The 19,197-nt window shown below is 39.8% G+C and overlaps 1 protein-coding gene across 9 annotated transcripts in view; it reads right to left on the bottom strand.

The window, feature by feature from the left end:
• Positions 1 to 664: 664 nt before the first annotated feature.
• Positions 665 to 19,197, bottom strand: part of CHST9 (carbohydrate sulfotransferase 9) — an 88,961-nt gene continuing 70,428 nt past the window's right edge. For 8 of the 9 annotated variants that reach the window (XM_048938446.1, XM_048938448.1, XM_048938450.1 and 5 more), the window contains 2 exons: positions 18,744 to 18,781; positions 665 to 2,591 (listed from right to left, as the gene is read on the bottom strand). In XM_048938446.1, the coding sequence (XP_048794403.1) occupies positions 1,500 to 2,591; positions 18,744 to 18,781 (1,130 nt within the window). In that variant the 3' untranslated portion in view covers positions 665 to 1,499. The remainder of the gene's footprint in view (positions 2,592 to 18,743; positions 18,782 to 19,197) is intronic. The other variant, XM_048938452.1, reaches the window with a different exon arrangement.

The following is a 19,197-nucleotide window of genomic DNA, read 5'->3' as shown; positions in this document are numbered from 1 at the left end:
AACTCATGGCAAGAGTGAAGCAACCAGAATTTGAGGCACTTACCTGAAGAAAGGTCTCAACAGTTCCATCCCAAACACTTCTGGTGTTAACACCTATGGTCTATCTATGCACGATGATGGCTCATAAAGTAGTACTGTGCTCACTTCCCTAAGGCATCCATTACCTCCTTGTTGATGCTGAACATCTGCACCTCTCCAAGCCTCCTACTGCTGATGGTTTGTGGGCTTTTTCATTCTTGTCTTTGCTCCACAGCCCAGGGAATGGGCTGGCTTTGCCATGGGTGCCAGTAGCCCCATCTGGTACAATCTCTGCCTTTGGCTGTCCAGTCTGCTCTTTTCTTCTCAGAGCAGTTCATCCTGCCTTAAGAAGAGATGGGCCTGTCTCCCTGTGGGTCACAGGAACCCATAATTACTCCTGTGAAAGGAATAATGCCATATATACACACAAGATAAAGGAAAGAACAGCAACAGTTCTGGTCATGAACAGTTTTGGGGAACAAAGGAAAAGGACATTTCACTTACTTGTACTCCGATTTTCCTCTATCCATTTTGTAGAGATTACTTCTCTTCCTGGGACATCCTGGCCCTATTTGTGCAACAAATTGCCAGGGCCTGGGCTGATGATTGGATACTGGCAGACCAAGAGCAATCACAGCAGTTGCAATGAAACTGCTTCTTGATACAAACATTGCCATGTCCCTTAGCCACCAGTCTAAGAATTTGCCTTAAGCTAAATATGAAGACTATCTTAAATACTGGTGCCACAGTATTCATCATTTGGTTGACTCCAGCGTAAAATTAAAATGTTAATTTTAATGCACACATCAGTTCTCTGAAAGAAGGGTTATGTATCATCTATATAGTACATCAGTCAAAATAGGGTAGTGGACAGTGATTTCAGGTTGCAACCCAAACTTATTCTGCTAAACAGCTGAGTTGCTGTGTCATTTGCAGTGTTATGCATTTGTTCTCATGACCATCCTCCAATGTAAAATACTCAGATCTAAAAGCAGCTACAGTCCAATGGTAATCAAACAGCCAACTCAAACAACTGAGAATACTGCAAACATCTTTAGAAAATTAGCCAATGCTTCTTTATTAATAAGAGACAGAAAGTAAAAAATACATTCAAAAAATAGTTTTAAAACCAATTTATGAAGCAGACACACCAAAAGGAATCATGCTACTCTGAATGATTTTTTCTTAAACTCTTAAAGAACTTTAGGTAAGCTAATGTAACATCTGGCTGTTCTACCTCTTCCACAATAATGGTATAAGCAGCTCTTTCAGGCATTTTACTGCAATTTATGCTGTTTATGGGTCTTACTTTCTGGTGCATTTTATTGTAACTTTATGTCACTTTAGTTTATAAAACCTGCACTAAGCCAACACAGCTCCACTTAGCAGCCACTCTGTTTCCTTTCAGAGGTAGCATCAAAGTAGTTCTTCTGAATCCCAACATGATAAATATCTAATAGAAGCCTGAAGCTATCCTGATTCTATACAATTGGTGATGTATAATTGAACATTAAATAATCCAAGTAATAGAAGTCATAGATCAGCTGTCTCTCCTCTTTAGACAATTCCTTTAAGTATTGCTTCACTACTTCTGCACTTGTTCTCTCATCGGAGGAATGTCTGTCTTTGAACCTAGGAAACTTTAGCTCAGCTGGAGCACCTACCAGCTGCAAAAAGTAATTGGCGTCTTCTTCCAGAGTTTCAAACTTTCCTATAAAATCATAGTTGATGAGGCAGGGATAGCAGAGCTTACTGACTTGCTCCCAGTGAATGTCCATTCCTACTGGACGATGGGAATCTAACAGATACTGGATAAACTCCTTGAACTTAACTCCTGATCCTGTTTCCAATGCCTCCTCATTTGCATTATGTCTATACTTCTTAATTATTGCCTTCCCAAACACTGGATGGTAATAGCTATTTGGATGTTCAAACTTATCCCTGAAGGCAGATACCAGTCTTTCCAAAGGATCACGTACAAATATAGTCTTGGTGTACGTGTTCAAACGTGTGTATATTCCTTTTAGGTCATAACTGTCCAGTTTCCTTAGGTGCTTTCCGTAGTGCACATCATCATGGGAAATATTGCGTACCGAAGTGGCAAGTCCATTGAGCACCATGAGGACCCTTTTCCAATTGGAGCAGCCTGCTTTTGGCACCTCGCAGTACAGGACCTTGTGCCTGTCCTCCACGTAAATTCTTGACACTATGTGCACCAGGTGAGTTCTCAACTTCTTCATACTGTTGTACTTCTTGCAGAACTCATATAGGAAAGACCTGCGCTTTTCCTGGATGCTATCAACATCCTTCCACTGGTCACCCGTAACCAAAGTCTTGTTCAAAGGGTGCAGCACAGGGGGCAAATTTTTGAACTGGCTGTAGGGTGACTTGCTGATCTTCTGCTGTTCAGAGAGTCCGCTCACCAAGGAGACAGCTACTGCACCAAAAGGGTCGGCCTTACCCTGCCATTGCTGGCTGCCCATCATGGCCACCTCCTGCCTACCAAGTTCAGGAGGAATATGCCTGCTCTGCGCCGCTTTCCTCTGTGTCTCTGGAGGTGGGAGAATGAAATCCTGCAAACATGGAAAAAAACAGACCTTAAAATGCAGCCACAGCACAGCCAAGCCCTATCACATTCCAACAGTGGCACAGACAATTGTGTGCAAGCAAGGTGCCTTAAGTACTACAAGCCCTATCTTGAACCACTTGATCAATACATCTAGCTTAGCAACAGGCTGAGCTAATTACTGGAATACATACATACTTGGCAGTGCACAGCAGGTCTGCCTACAGAAAGATAGCATATACCAAATCTTTCAAGACACAGAGGGATGCTAATATTCCCAGCAGTGATGGCCAGCCTACACCATGCCTATTACCTTTACCCTCCACGACAGCACTGGTTGAATTACAGTGCTGCTAACAGCTTTCTAAACTGAGCCAACTGAGCCAATTGTTGAGTGAACCTGCTTTTACCACTGTGAGCTGGAATCCCTGCCCCCCAGTGGCTGCACAGCCAGTGCTGGTAGTAGGGAACCAAATGAAGGCTCCTGAATAGGTGACATCAGTGCCTTTGGATAGGGTAGAGTGATAGCTGACCCCCTCTCCAAACAGTTCCTCTTCCTGATCCCTATGGATAGGTCACAGAAGCCACAAGCATTAGACTGCATGCAGATAAAGCGTTTGCCATACAGAACCTCAGCTAGCTCCAGTCACAGCCAAAAAATAAGTGTTTTCAAAGCTTATTCCATCTAACTTATTTAAACATCAACATTAATGTCACCAACTAACTAAACATCAACTAGTGACCCTGCAAAGAATGTAAGAAGATGAGACTTTCCTCCCAAACATTTCTTCCACTGTCGCAAGCTTCCATGAAATCCACAAGCTGCAGGAACAGCAAAGCTCAAGTCTCTGTTTTGCAGTCAAATTCTACAAATTATCATGCAAGTCGACTGAAGACATTTTTGCATCTTAACTATTCTTGTTCTCTCTTCCTGAGTGGATTCTATCGTGTTTACTATAGCTTGTACACTTTTGCCTCCTTTCTGCAGGCAAGCCTGCAGCACTGCGACATCAATAAACTGCCTGTTTCTTTGCATTTCTGAAAGGGAGGAAATAGGTCAATATGTTTTTAAATATCCCATAGCAAACACCAGGTAACCAGATGGACACCCATACACAGACCATCTGATTTCATAGGCCTAACTTTTTTGGAAATCCACACAGAAGGATTCTTTTGCCATAAAGTGATTAAACATTTACTGGAAAGTTGATTTGTGGACTAGCAGACACTTAAGCATGGGTTTCGGAGGATAGGAAAGTTCACAGACCAACTCCAATAAAGCTGTTAACAATTCAGAGAAATAATGTAAGAAATGGCTGAATACACTGAACATAACTTGAATTCCTGTTTGATATAAAGCCTATAGAAAAAAACTGTCAGTTTGAAGAAAAATTAGCCTATCTTAACATGTATTAATTTCCAGTGAGAAAAACTAATCTGGGGGGTAAGGCCATTGGGTACTGCCACAAGCCACAGACCAACAGACATTTGCTTTCATTGAATGGAGTAAAATGATTATTGTACTGGTGAAAGCAATAAAAGAAGAGAGCCATGAAGGACCTGTACATCTAAGGGAGCTCTCCTGTGTCAATGTCTTCAGACTTGCAAAAGGATAACAATTCTTGCAGTTTGGCCTGATGTGATCTTTCTCATATCATCTAATTTTTGTGATCTAATATTTCATTATTTAAACAGAAGAAACATGTGTGCATAGAGATCTATCCCTTCTGCTTTAGGATAGAAAGGGTTCAGGTGTGTTGTTGATGTATAATTACAGAAGGTAGTGCTGGTACTAAGAGGGGGGATGACAATGGCGACTTACAAATGCTACTGTAGAACCACAGGCCTACAAACTATTTGAATTTTTTGACCTTGTAAGTAACTTTAAAAGATGAAAATGAAAAATATGGGTTACAGAGTAATCTAGCACTCAACACCAGGCTCAGCAGAGACAGGAACAAAGTAATCGAAGGTCTTAAATTAATCAGCACGGATCTGGGGTATTTTATAAAACAGAAGACAGTCCCCCAAAACTGTGACTAGACTGTGGTACCCCAATGCAGAAAAAATTCAGGAGAAGGCAGAAGTGCATCATTCCTATGCTATGTAATTCTAGTTTAGCAGTCTATTTCTGAGGACATTTCAGTACAAAGAGACTTAACAACCAGAATTTCAAACCAAAGCTGCTAAAATGAGCCCAACTCTTCAAAGGGAGAGTTCAACTTCCTGAATTAAGTCTGTCATCCAAAGCCAATGGAAGATGCTTTGGTTCCACTAGGCCAGGATGGAAATGTAAAGACTGAAAGGTGGGTGGCATGATTTAATTCAATTTCAAACAGCCCACCTGTGGTGCAGGACCAACCTCAGAGAATAACCTGAGGAGATATCAGAAGAGGACTGTATTTTAGCCTCAGAAACTGTGAATGCAGCTGTAGGAACCACTACTGAAGGATTTTTCAAAGGATTAGAAGACTTCACAGAAAGATGGGCAGAACTATTCAGAGAAAACTCAGGAAACACCCTAAAGGGACAACGTGCACAGTGGGAGTTACTTGAAAGGGGCTCCCTCTCAGCAAGATGAGGCAAAGGAAGAATCAGGGAAAAAAAAGGCCCCAAACAGAAGGAAAAAAAGAGGACCTGGGGAAAACAATGGAAGTTCTGAAGGGGAAAAAACTATCTAAGTAGGTAAAATACTGTTATTTGCTTCCCCTCTCCACTTTCTCTTCTCATTCAGATACATTTCCCAAAGTGAATACAACAGTAGTGACTAATAAACATTTTTATAAGCTCCATGAGAAGTTATGCAGTAAATGCCGACTCTAACTTGCTATATTTAAGAGTGGGAACAGATAACGGAAATGGTAATTTTCAAAGGCATGCATAACTGTTCCACTGCCATCTGTTTCAACTGAAAAATAAAAGAAAAACAAACCAAAAACTATTTATAGACTTGCCTGAGTAACCAGGCTAGTAACCTGCAAGAGTAAGATGAATGATGAGTTGGATCAGGCTTTGCATTTAATGAGAGACATTTAAATAGAAAATTTCTCAAGAAACTACCTGTTCAGCTAGATGTTGAATAAGCAGTACTGTATTTCTTAAACAAAACTACTTAATTCTGGTATGTTTAACTACTACTGCAACTCCGAAATGCTGGGAAAGGATTTTAATATTTTATAATACCAGGCTTACATGAAGTTAGGTGCTTTCTTTGTCTTCCTTTTGGCACCAGCTGTTTTTTCAGTGCTCATTTTCTGACACTGTAGACATCTGAACATCCCCATGCTATGCTGACTTTATTTTGAAGAAGGAATGTGAAAATAAGAAAATTCCAAACCAATAACCATTAAAAAAAAAAAAAAAGAAAAAAAGAAAAAGAATGTATGACCATTACATTTACCTTCTTAACTGTGCAGCAGCCCACAAACTGATGGGCATCACCATTTTGGAACATGTCTGAACCAACAGGCAACAAGCAGTTAATCCTCTTGCAGTTACTAAATCTGGCTCCAGACCTTCCAGTGCAAATGGTCCTACCAAACTCTTCCAGCCACGTGTCCAAATGCAGGGATGGCCACTCATGGCTCTCTAAAGAAAAGCTAAGTTTGGGAACCAATCACTTGGCATGGGAGATGAACACAACGGTCACCTTGGGTAGAAGCAAGTTTGACTTGAGACACTTGACATTCTGTGCAGCAGGCTGCACATATTTCTTCCAAGAATTAAAATCCAGTAAAGTGTTGCACCCTCGCCAATAATTATGTGCAGTGCTGTGTCCTTCGTTTGCATTAACACATTTGAAAGAAAGTTAGGAAATGGCCAGGAGTCTAATTTAGATGAGTATGCACATGACATCTTTCTCACTTTGGTTGGGCAGGAGCAGAAGGTAGACTTAAAATTTGTATTTGTTCGAATACAAAGAAAAAAGGAATTTATTAAGAGTGTTAGTTTAATGCTTGGCTACTGGCAGGCAAACTAGTGAAGCTGCTGAAACATAAGGCATTTTTTTAGGTCATTAATGGATTTCTTCTGTCATTTTTATTGCTAAATATTCCTTTCCTCTCCTCTATCAACAAAATGATTTTCCTTGCTGTAAAAATAAGTAGCCAATCCTTTCTCTTACACACATCGAAATTGTCCTTTTCTTTAATACCTTCACAAGCCACTGAGGTAGAAAAGACTGACTACTGCCAAGAATGCTTAAGACTCATCCAATTACACTTTGTAGTGGTTTTACACTGCACTTGTGGGATCTCATCTAGACAGTTTGCAATTAGAGCATCCTGCCATGCAAAAAAGATAATAATGTATTGAAAAGGATGATATTCCAGGGCAGATTTGCAAAGATTTAATGGCCTGCAGTGCAGACAATGCAGTGTTTCCTAAACGTTTTAGTGCTGGATCTTATTTTTACAAACAAGAGTAATAAAATTAAGTGATCCTAACAGAAAACATAGGATAGAGAACAAAGGAAGAAAGAAATACTCTATTCTATTGTGTTTCTTTTTAGGTAGAAAGCAGATGCAGAAGGAGTCTTGTCTGGGACATATTCTCATTTTTTTTAAATTTACTCTGTGACTCCCTGATAAGTGAGCACAGGGAGAACACCTTCTTGATCTAGGTCTTTAGATGCTGGCAGCTTCAGTACCAAAGGACTTCAAAGAAACATCCTCTTACTTGGATTGGAGGTGGGTGCGAGTCTTTGAAAAGGTCATCCATATTTTAAGTAAATTAGATTAAGGTTTAAACTAACAAACCTTCTACCTAGTTGAACGATTAGGAAGGATTTTTTCAGAATTACAGCAGATGATTCAAATTCTATTTGAAATATGAGGAAAACATGAGGCTCTGTTCAGCCTGGAGAAAAAAAGACTGAGAGAGGATCTGATAAATGTTTATAAATGTCTAGAGGGAGATGGGAGGCAAATGGATGAGGTCAGGCTCTTCTCAGTGTTGCATAAGGATAGGAGAAGGAGTAATGGCCTAAAATTTGAACATAGGAATTTCTGTACAACATATGGAAGTACTTCTTCACAGTAAGGGTGACAGAGCACTGGAACAGGCTGCCCAGAGAGGTTGTGGAGTCTCCTTCTATGGAGATATTCAAGACCCGTTTGGACACCTACCTATGCAACCCGCTGCAGGGTACTGACTTTAGCACAGCGATTGGCCTCAGTGATTTCCTGAGATCCCTTCTAACCCCTGCAATTCTGTGATTCTGTAAAAATTTGGAATGATTCAATCTCCAGCATGCCAGTGAAGCACAGAACCATTAATACTTTAAGTGTAAAAATGTGTATAAGTATATATTTGCTATATTCATGTACGCACAAGTTTCCTTAAGCTTGCCAGAAGAATGGAACATCCTCAGCTTTTTTTTGTGTGTGTGTTAGAAAAGCATTTGCAAAGCATAATTCAGAGCGATCACAACCCTCTGCTGCAATGCTAACACGGCTAATAACTTTCTATGTCTCTGCAGAGCATTGTAAAGGAAAATCCTACATGATCTCCCAATGAAGAGACTGGCCACAAGTGGTAGGTAACTCTGATGAGGTGCTTTGCTTTCTGTGCAATGCAGATGAACCCTAGGATTCATCACTTGTGCTTAAAACAGCTGCTCCGGAGACAGGTACCAGTAACCTCTCTCCTTGCAGATACTCCACTGCAAGTTTTTGTCTTACTTATTTCAGGCAGTTCACTACGCTCCTTGCAAGCCAGAGGTATTCCTTGTGAACAGTGTAAGTACACTGGAAGTACTTCTGTCAGAGATGTATAAGGTTGCTATGTGGTTTATATGCAATTCCATTATGGAATGAAACAACTGTACTTTGAATTTTTCACACTTCTTTCCGCTCCTGAAATTCTCCAAAGATCAAAAAAAGTAGCAGCAGATTTAATGTTTCCCCTGGATTATGGTCTAGGAATATATCTTATGTAGAGCCACCAGTTGCAAGCCCAACAGTCAATAACAATAGATACAACATATTCCTATGAGATAGATACTCCTAAATGTACTTGTACGAAACACCATTAATATTACTAAATTAGCTTGGGGGAAGATAAATTAAAAAAAATGAGTATATGAGGTGCTTGGAGTTTCCTGCAGAGACTAATAAAGAGGTAAACTTTGTATTTTGTAGTTGAAACACAATCAGGTCCAAGGGAGGTTCTTCTGAACACAAAGCCAGACACAAACAAGAAAAGCTTATTATAGTAAGAAAAAAAATACTGCAGGTAAGTTTTAATTAACAGATACCAGACATTTTGAGTGCTGCTCTACAGAACAGTTTTGTGAATCAGTGACTATTGTCCCTTGAATCTATCAGCAGAAAGCTAGGCATCTCACTGCAGTGTGACTGAGAGTTACGCCAAGGGCACAGACAAAGTGAGTCAGAAAGAAAAGGTAAGAGGGAAAGAGGCTTTTTTTCCTTCTTTCTTAATTACTTTGTGTTTGGTTCTGTTTGGTTGTGTTTTTTTACTGTTGATTGTTTGTTTTGCTTTAGTTTTAAATGTAGTATGGCCAATGTTGGTGAATCACAGAATCACTAAGGCTGAAAAAGACCTCTAAGATCATCCAGTTCATCCATCAGCCCATCACCACCTTGACCACTAACCATGTGCCTCAGTGTCACATCTATTCTGTTCTTGAACACCTCCAGGGATGATGACTCCTTGGGCAGCCTGTTCCAACACCTCACCACCCTTTCTGAGAAGAAATTTTTCCAAATATCCAACTTGAATCTCCCCTGGCACAACTTGAGGTCATTCCTTCTCATCCTACTGCTGTCACATGGGAGAAGAGGTAGACCCTAACCACACTACAGCCTCATTTCAGGAAGCTGTAAAGAGCAATAAGGTCTCCCTCGAGTCTTCACTTCTCCAAACTGAACTATCCCAGTTCCTTCAGTTGCTCCTCATAAGATGTGCTCAGCTTCCTTGCCCTTCTCTGGACATCATCCTGCATCTTGACCATCTTTCTTATAGTGAGTTGGTGTGGAAAAAATGTGGAGAGAACAACTAGCATAGAGCTAGTTTTGGAAAACAACCCAGATCCATGGGTCACTGGGAAAGAAGAGAGGCCTAAAAAGGCAAGATAAACAGCAGCATTATCAGGGCCACAGTAGTAATTCTTTCCCTTCTTAGTAAGAGGACAGAAGGAACCCATTTGTCTGTGCCCAAGAAGCCTATGAGACACTGCTAGCTTGGCACTAGGCTCCCCTCCTCTCCCTGCCTCCAGTGCAGAAAGCACAAAGTCACCTGTGCTAATGAGGCAAGACAGTCTGCACCAGCCATTTCAACAAGCTGATTCATATGGTCAGCAGCCTGGATGAAGGAAATTAATCTCTAATTTGACTTGCCAATTCTTGTTTAAATCTGGAATTAATTCCCCCCAGTTTCCACCCTAACAGTCAAAACGTGATTTCTGTAAAACATGTTCAAAATGGGACAGATAAGAAAGATCAAGGCGCTGTTAATAGAAAAAGTCCCAATTAAGATGCCATAGTTATCAGAAACTAACACAGTTTGAGTGACAGATTAAAAATTTACCAGGACAGTTGCAAGGAAGTACTGAAAACAAAAACAAATGCCCTACCTTATTAATAACAAAGAAACCACTGTCAAGGTTGATCAGTGGTGATGATAAATTGTTTTCTGGATAATGTAATGCTGATGCTACTCCACTAGCTTTCTGACAACAGTTTAATGGGACTTGTCCTTCACAGAGTAATTTACAGACTTGTAAATAAGTGACGGTGTTACAACCCAGACTGCCTGTGTTTAGACAGGGGATGCACTCAATTTGCATGGAGCACTTCTCTCTAGTTGTGTAGCTAAAGTGCACTGCTACTAAAGGACAAATTTCAGATCACAGACCATTTACATCACCATATTTAGCCTTAACTCATTCCTGTGCAGTCACATTCATTTTGGGAACAGGTTGTTCAATGTGTTCAACCAGTATTTAATTCTTAGCTCAGTCCTCCTGTGTGTCTTCTCAATAAAACCTAAATCAGCCACTGCAGTCACTGACCAGAAAGAACAATGTTGTGCTAAAGCAGCTTAAATAACCTGAAATTCAGAATTAACTCAGACTAAAATGATACTTGTTCAATGAAGAAGAACATTATAAAAAATACTTCAGGTTTTCACTGGCTGGTAGGTTTACTATTAGCATATGCAAAGTTCAAATTTGACGACAACACTTTCAGGTAATCACAAAATATTACATATGGGTCTCTTATTTAAGTTCATTAAATAATGTTACTGTACCTAATTTCTCATAATTTGAAGCACAGAAGCAAGACAAGTAATCTAAACAGTATCCTCTGTTGACACGTAATTCTAAAAATCATTACTTCCAAGTACAAGATAACTCATATGTACAGTCATTTTACAAAGAGGAAAATAAATAATGTCTCTTGCTCATTCACAGCTCAAGCCAGATAGGAATTTAGAGTACACTTGATATTTTAAACAATATCTGTTGTTTAAAATAAAGGAGTTGACACTGGAGGCTAGATACCAACATCTGTTAATCCAGAGGAATTAGGGTCCTTGTCCTGGCACTTGGTGACCAGCACCATCAGGTAAATCAGGTAAATCTGATTTTCCTGGGCACCACCTCTATGAAGAGATTCACTATGTATCTCTCCAGAAGCTGATCTAACTGCTGGGCATTAACTGCAGAGGTTGATCAAATCTGCAAGATCAGACCAAAACATTGGCTCCAGAAAGTGCTGTAATCACCACGAAGGTAAGCCTCCCTCTACAGCTTACTTTTATCTACAGGAGGGATACAATGGGGGTCTTAGAGGTAGCAGAAGTTCTGGGCTTTAAACAGAAGACAGAATGTGGACTTCCTTATCTCCAGCATCACTGACTCAGTTTTCACAGATATCCCAACAGCATTTTAAGACCTCTCAGTATACCCATACCTCATGCAGTCCAATCTGGCAGGTGTGAATTTTCCCAACAAGTTGGTCATTTCTGGGTTCCCACCACACTAATATAAGTGAACAGGCTGGCTCAGTACTACCAACACTGGGGCACATCTGCACCCACAGAGCAACAATCCTACAGGGCACAGCTACCTGTAAGGTGATGAATGAGCAGAAGTTAATGAAGACCTGGACTTGATGGTACAATTTCAGTACATCAGTTTCCTTCCTAACATGCCCCCACAGCCTACAGTGAAGACAGCTACTTTAAGAGTTGCTTAGATGCTTGTTTTGAGTAGCCAAATGCAGAGTTTGGATGCCTGTTAAGATATCTGGAACAATAAAGGAACAGAGAGCGTATGCTATACTGTGAAACAATGTGATTGTAAGCCCAAAAGGCTTCAAGTTGGGTACTCAATCGTTTCCACCAATTACTTTAGGGAATTACTTTAGCTGCAGACATCAAGCTATAAGAAAGCTGTTTACCAAGCCATTCTCATAAGCAGCAAGACAAGCGGTGGCCTAGTTCTGCAGGGGCTTCAGTCACATTTCTCTACCCTGTCTCCCAGCCCAACACTTGCACTTTCTGCTGATTTCCAACTGGTAGAAGTGGTTGATGTGAATGCAGTGGTTCACCAGCTCTATTCCTGCTTGCTGGCCAACCCTCTGCCCTCTCATGAAATAGATATGTCTATTATATATATATATATATATGCCTATTATATATATAATATATATATATATGTCTAGATATGTCATCTGTCTTTCCTTCAGAAAGGACAAATTTTCCCCCCTTCTTTTGTAACTGTGTCAAAGTTAGCTAAAATTGGTGCTGTTTTCAGGAGGACTGACAAGGAGAAAGCCTGGCAGTGTGACTGGAGAGGCCTCCCCATGGAATCAGGGGCACTTACAAGCAGAGACATGTAAAAATGAAGATGAATAAACAAGTGTACTCCTTCCCCACAAAGGAGGGAAAAAAAAAAAAAAAAAAAAGCAGAAAAAAAAGCAGAAAAAAAAAAAGCCTGTAATGTAGTGTTTTACTTCTGCATACATGGCAATATTTCTCACATTAGTGGCTGTGGTAAGATCCACGGGGATTTTTTTGCTGGTAAACAGAATCCATTTCCATCTTGTCTGCAGGTAAACACACTTATCTTCCAACATAAACAAGACATCGTGTTCTTTTAAAAATAGTAAGAAAGGTTTCAAATGAAACTAGGTTCAGTCAAAGAATATTAATGTATATTCAGGCATGAAGAATTCAATTTCCCCAAAATTGCTTTGGAAGAGATGATAAGATCTCTAGAGATCTTAAAACACTCTCTATTCAATCACAATTACCATTTTATTCAAATTAGATGACTTTATTGGTAAACAAAAAATAAATATAAATGTATATAGCACTCGAAATTGACAGATATCTCAAATCTGTATTTGTCTACATTCATATACTTTTAAATAAATTCATGTGTTCAATTTTACAAAAATAACCATTAATACCTGAGAATTGATTACAATCATAAATTACTGTGGAACAAAATAGGCTATGAATTTACAAAGGGAATTATTTGCTGCATACTCTCTCTTGACACTAAACGGAAGGTAATATATCCTATTTTCACCAGGAATAAATTCATGTTTATCACATGAGAAAAGATGTAAGAGAATGTACTCTTACATCTTACTCAAGTAAGAGAAAGTACTCTTGTTTATTCTGTGGAAGTTTTTTGGTCTAGCTGTCCTCTTGGTATGTGTGTCAGTAGTGTTACAGATCATCAAAACACTAACTAGCTCAACCACTGTCCTTCTTTGAAGCAGAAGAATGATTAGAAAGGACTGCGCTGCAATTAAGGGCAGATGCATGGGCCAGAACCACAGTGTTTGGTTTGTAACTTGGAGAAAGTTTTTGACCTTCACACTTCATTTTTCAATGTCTGCAAAACAAGGAAAGATAATAATTGCCTACCCCATGTGAATATTGTGATTTCCAATTTCTGATTAACACTGGTAAAAAAAACCATGCAATTTTACAGAGTGAGAGGGGACTGCCAGAATGCTGAGAGTCAGGACTGCAATCCAACTTCTCAGCCGTTCTGCCTTCCATTCCTCAAATCTCATGTAACTTCTTTCATTACTTATGCTCAGTTTTCAACTTCTTCTTAGCCTGCTGCATACGCTAATCTTTGCTTTTATCACAAGAATTATCCTCAAAAATGTATTCTTATCTACACATATATATATATTCCTGCATATATATTCCTGCAATGGCTTAATAATCATAGAATGTTTTCTTTTAAAAGTATACTGAAAACATTCTCAAATACAAGTGTCTGCTGTTCTTGTTTGAGTAATATTCTTCCCTCATTTTTCTGAGATTCACCATCTCACTACTATGCAATACTTCATAAGTGAACGATTATTGTGTTATCTGAACTTGAAGATACTGGTATCAGAATCAGATCCAATCAGCTTGGAAGAAAAAAAGCATTAAGTGCACTGCAAACCTAAACAAGTTCCCCTATTCAGTTTTTGTATCTGATCATATACCAGATATCACCAGAGGGTTGTGCTGCCATTCATGGAGACCTCAGCATACTTGTGAAAGCAGTTAATTAGAACATCATGAAATTCAGCAGTAGGAAATGCAAAGTGCATCTCCTGGGGGGAACAACCCCAGGGCTGTTTAGTTTGGAGAAGAGGAGGCTGAGGAAGAGACCTTGCTGCTCTCTTCAAATATCTGAAAGGTGATTGCAGCGAGAGCGGGATTGGTCTCTTCTCACTGGTAACAGGTGACAGGAGAGGGGAAATGGCCTTAAGTTGCACCAGGAGAGGTTTAAGTTGGATATCAAGAAAAACTTCCTTACAGACAGGGTTGTTAAGCACTGGAATAGGCTCCCCAGGGAGGCGGTTGAGTCACCATCCCTGGATGTGTTTAAAAACCGTTTGGATGTGGTGCTCAGGGACATGATTTAGCAGAGTGTTGTTAGAGTTAGGGTAGTATGGTTAGGTTGTGGCTGGACTTGATGATCCTTAAGGTCTTTTCCAACCTGAGCAATTCTATGATTTCATGAACTCTGCGCCCTGTCACAAGCTGGAGGCTGACTGCCTGGAACAGGACCTGGGGGTTCTGGTCCTGATCATGAGCCAGCAGTGTGTCTCCACGGCAAAGAATGTCAACAGCATCCTGCGCAGCATTAGGCAGTGCATTGCAAGCAGACTGGGGGAGGTGATTCTTCCATTTTGCTCAACCCTGGAAAGACATCTGGTGTATAGGCTTCAGTTCTGTGCTCCTCAGTAAAAAAGAGGCAAGGATATAATCAAGATGGAGCCACGTTCCTCCCACTGGAGAGGAAGACACAAGGTGGACAGGAAACAAGTCAGTGGGCAGTAATTATAGCATAGGAAATTTCACTTGCATTTTAAAAAAATGCTTCTCCTCTGCAAAGGTACTGAACACAGACAGATTCCCAAAGAGGCTGTGCAGTCTCCATTCTTGGAAATACTCAAAATACAGACATTGTTCTGGGCATGCTAACCTGCTCATGCTAACCCTGCTTTGAGTAAGGGGGGTTTGGTCAGATGACCACCAGAGATACCTTCCAGCCTCAACCATTATAAAATTCTATAAAGAATATGGAAGCATTCCCCTTGTTTAGTGGGATAAAATGCGGTAGTTTCTTTTGAATCCTTTCAACATCCTAAATTTGGTGGAACAAAGTAACAATGAGGAATATGATGTCAAAGCAGGAGAGAACCTGTACCTGGAAGCCACTGTACGTAGATTAAGCATATCCTAGCTAGGTCATCTAAGGGAATGAAGAGGAGAAGGAAGAGTACTGCAGTAGACCACAGCACTGAATAAGGAAAAGAAATTGGACTGAACTGCCTTTTTCCATCTTGAAATGAGTATATTACACCACACTGATACCTGATACCTGAAGAATGTACAAGTCATTCCCCAACATGGTCTGCACAATAATCTTACACTGACATTCAAGAGGAGGTTTGGGGCTTTTTTTTTCTTTTCTTTTTTTTTTTTCACCTCTTTGGCAGATGTACAGTTACTCCTCATCAAGCCTGGGTCTATCAGGTACTCTGCTACATTACAGCACTTTCTGCAATATTGTATCTCCCCAACCCCATGTATAGAATGGGAAATCCTCTGTGACAGAGACTTTCATAGATTAAGAGAATGATACAACATGCAAGACAGCAAGCAAACTGCTTTAAGGAAAGAGCTCTCAAGGGACTAAAATGATAGGACATACTATGAAGCTCTTCCAACAGCCTCCTGACCCAACCAACAATTTCACCACGAAAGAGACAAACAGCTGAAATTTTTACCCAAAAGTCTGACCACGCAAACAACTTCAGCTTCAAAATGCAAATATGAATACTGATAGTGCTCCAGAGCTTCCAGGAAGCACTAGGCAAAACCACATGTAGAAGTATATAGGAAGACCACAACGCAGAGCGATCTGAGTGGCAAGGATGAAACAAAGCGCTGCCTTCAGACACATTTTGACTGGCAGTCTGCAACGTGCTTTATAGCTGAGATGCTCACACAGAAGCACAATGTCTGTTCTTGCTTCCTTGCATTTCCTGTAGCAGTAGTTAACACATTACAGTTAATCAGGCTGTAGATTGGTGTCAGGATTTACCCTGAAGTTGCAAAGGTAGTTAGAAAGACTGCATGACCCTGCTCAGGTAAGGCAGTAGATGACTACTGTTGTTACACGAACATGCAACATCTAAACCACAAAAGGGTGCTCATGGAAAACCAACAAATACCTCATGATGAAAGCGAACATGAGACAATAAAAGTGATAACTGTGGACAGTGGGGTTTGGAAACAGATACTATCATCATAATATATTTACAGAGTATTTTTCCAAACTTGTTTAGACTTTAAAAGGAGCTAAGAACCACAGAGAAAAATCAATGGTATTTAAGATGTCTGAAGTCCCAAACCCCCATCTTTATCCATTTCCCATGCCTACCCTGTCTCACTCAGTTCTCAACAAGACATCTCCTGCCATTGCCCCTTCGTACTCCTGCTCCTGTTGAGTTGTAATATCCATCTTTTGCAGAACCTCACTGAGATTTCTGGCAGCCAGTTTAACTCAGTGCTGTTTCACTAGCATGAAAGACAACTACAAAACTTTAAGCTGGGAAAGTACCTTATCTGCATATAAAACATGTGGTTCAGTGCAGGGAATAAAAAGAACCTTCTCAGGGGAGGTACTCCATTAAGATCAACTTTAATTTAAACCTCTTTACTGAAATAATATTAATTCAAACCATATGTGCCTCTGCAATGGCATTGAAAGTTAGACACTTGGAAATAAAATGATTTTCTAAAACATTCTTCTGTTTCCTGGAAGTTCAAAGGAAGTTTGGAATTGAGCATCACCAATTTCACTGGTATCCATCTAAAACTTAATGTCTACCATTTGTCCCCAGATCAACTTTTTATAGCTTTATTTGGGTATAGTCTTTACATATGACAGTAATGGAATTTTACTGAAAAATTAGATGCTTGTTAGCAAACTGCACAGAGACAGAGTGGCTCAGTAGTTTGAGGAGAAGGCAGTGGCTGCAGGAGAAGACCGAGATCAGGTACACAAAGCATAGGACCAAGTCCACCGTTTGCAACTTCAACAACCATCCTTTTTATCACAATCCACTCTTCCTCAGCAAAGAGCAATGCCCTTAACTGTCACAGGGGAACAGTACAGAGTTAGATCTCCAGACAGCCAACCACAACTCTGGCAATGTTGCCTCGTTGTGTTTTAAAAATACAACTGCCCCCCCTTCTGGCCAAAAAGGACATCCCAAAGTGTTTTTGCAAGGCATTTCAGGCTAATGTCCAGATGCAATTTAGTTTCTAAATGCTAATTAGGCTTGTTTTAGGATATAAACTCCCAGCCGAAGAACACAACTTCCATTAACTTTCAGAACATTTTTACATTTACTTAGGAAAAAAACAAAGATTATTCTCTTCTTGATGGAATGCTATGTTTGGGGCTAAGTATGTTCACTCTTTAATCATTTGAGACAACAGGGAGCTTCCAACAGCTCTGATGGAACAAAACTATGGTTATTATTTGATGTTGCAGGATTAGGTTTCCCACAGGCTTCCAGACTAGCAGGTCCTTACTTGGTCAGGAGCCATGCCAGCTTAAGACACTGCAAGTGAGTGACATTTGTGCAGTGCTGTGCCATGGCAGGGGAAATGCTGTCAAAGCCAAGATGTGCACAGCTACCTTGGATGGTCAGTCACCTAATGGGTTAGTCCTCCACCTAGATCATCAGATAATGGCCAGGCATGATGCCAATGCCTTAATTGATGGCTCAGAAGGAAGATTACTTAATGGAGGGCTATTGCACAAATACCAACATTTTAGTGATTGCTTTTTAAGTGACTTATCAATAAATCTCACGAACAATACAAATATCCATTTATATAGCATTCAGATAACAGCATTCAGTAAGAGGACATAGACCTGTGAAATTGTAACACGTCTTTTCTTTACAAGTCAAGTCCTTCCAAGAGCATATACTTTAGGAAACTTATGTCTTTCCTCCTCTCCACTTGGTAAAGGGAAATTTAACTTCAGTATAGTTTCTTATATCCTTTTCATGATGCTGAGACACTAAATGATACATAACAATGATCTTCTAAACAGTCCCATCTGATGCAGTAAGAAGGACAAGACAAAAGCCACCTCCCCAAATACTTTCAGTTTCAGTGAAAATTCAGGCAAAATTTCAGTGAATTCAGGCAAATTCACAGCAGAAATGAAAACCTAAACAAAGACACCATTTACATGCAATGAATTTCATACCAATAGTTTTCTAGCTTTTTTTTTAAGGAACACTAGCAAAGTATTGCTTATCTGGAAAAAAAAAAAAACCAAAACACCTGTGCTACAAAATTTGACAACAGTGGAGATATTATCTATCCTCTGAGCTCACCATTAACACAATAAGTAGATGCAGTAAACTGCTTAAATGGTAAGGCTTAGGTTTAAATCAGAAAAGATGGCTACTCTTTGAATGTGACATCTCTGCACAGTCAGGAAACTGTCTGATCCATGATCCCCAAAATACCTATGTAGTTAATATCAGACTGTCCTGTGAAGTTCTCCTCTTTGTAATTCCTACAATTCTTCTACGTGAAAAATTAAGTAACAAAAAATACAGAAGTGTCAAAGTACCTGCATAGTTATCTGTTGCTGTAATTTTTCTCCAGACACTGAAAGACAAAGAAAATAATTAGTCTGACATATTTTAATGAATATGATAACATACACACACAAGAAACACTGTAGTCAGAAACAATAAAGGAAAAAAAATTGAATTTTATAATTGAGAAATAGAGTTTACCGTGTGCAAAAAACTTGTAACTTCTAAATGGAAATCCATCTTAAGTAAAAAGAAAAAACAAGCTGCTCGTGATCAAAATGTCATAAAAATGAGACTGATGAAGGTATCCAAATTTGCTAATCCTGTACCCTACAAGGAATTACAACATACAAAGTGAAGACAATGAATTTCAAACACATGCTATCTTAATTAACACTGTGAGATGCACTGCTGCATGTATACATGCCTGAAAGACTGGCAGCATCCAGCTCAGGATTTGAGCATCAGAGGAGAAACGCAGATTCT

This window comes from Lagopus muta, chromosome 3 (genome assembly GCF_023343835.1).
Source record: "Lagopus muta isolate bLagMut1 chromosome 3, bLagMut1 primary, whole genome shotgun sequence".
Lineage (NCBI taxonomy): Eukaryota > Metazoa > Chordata > Aves > Galliformes > Phasianidae > Lagopus > Lagopus muta.
This window is presented reverse-complemented; position numbering and strand designations above follow the sequence as displayed.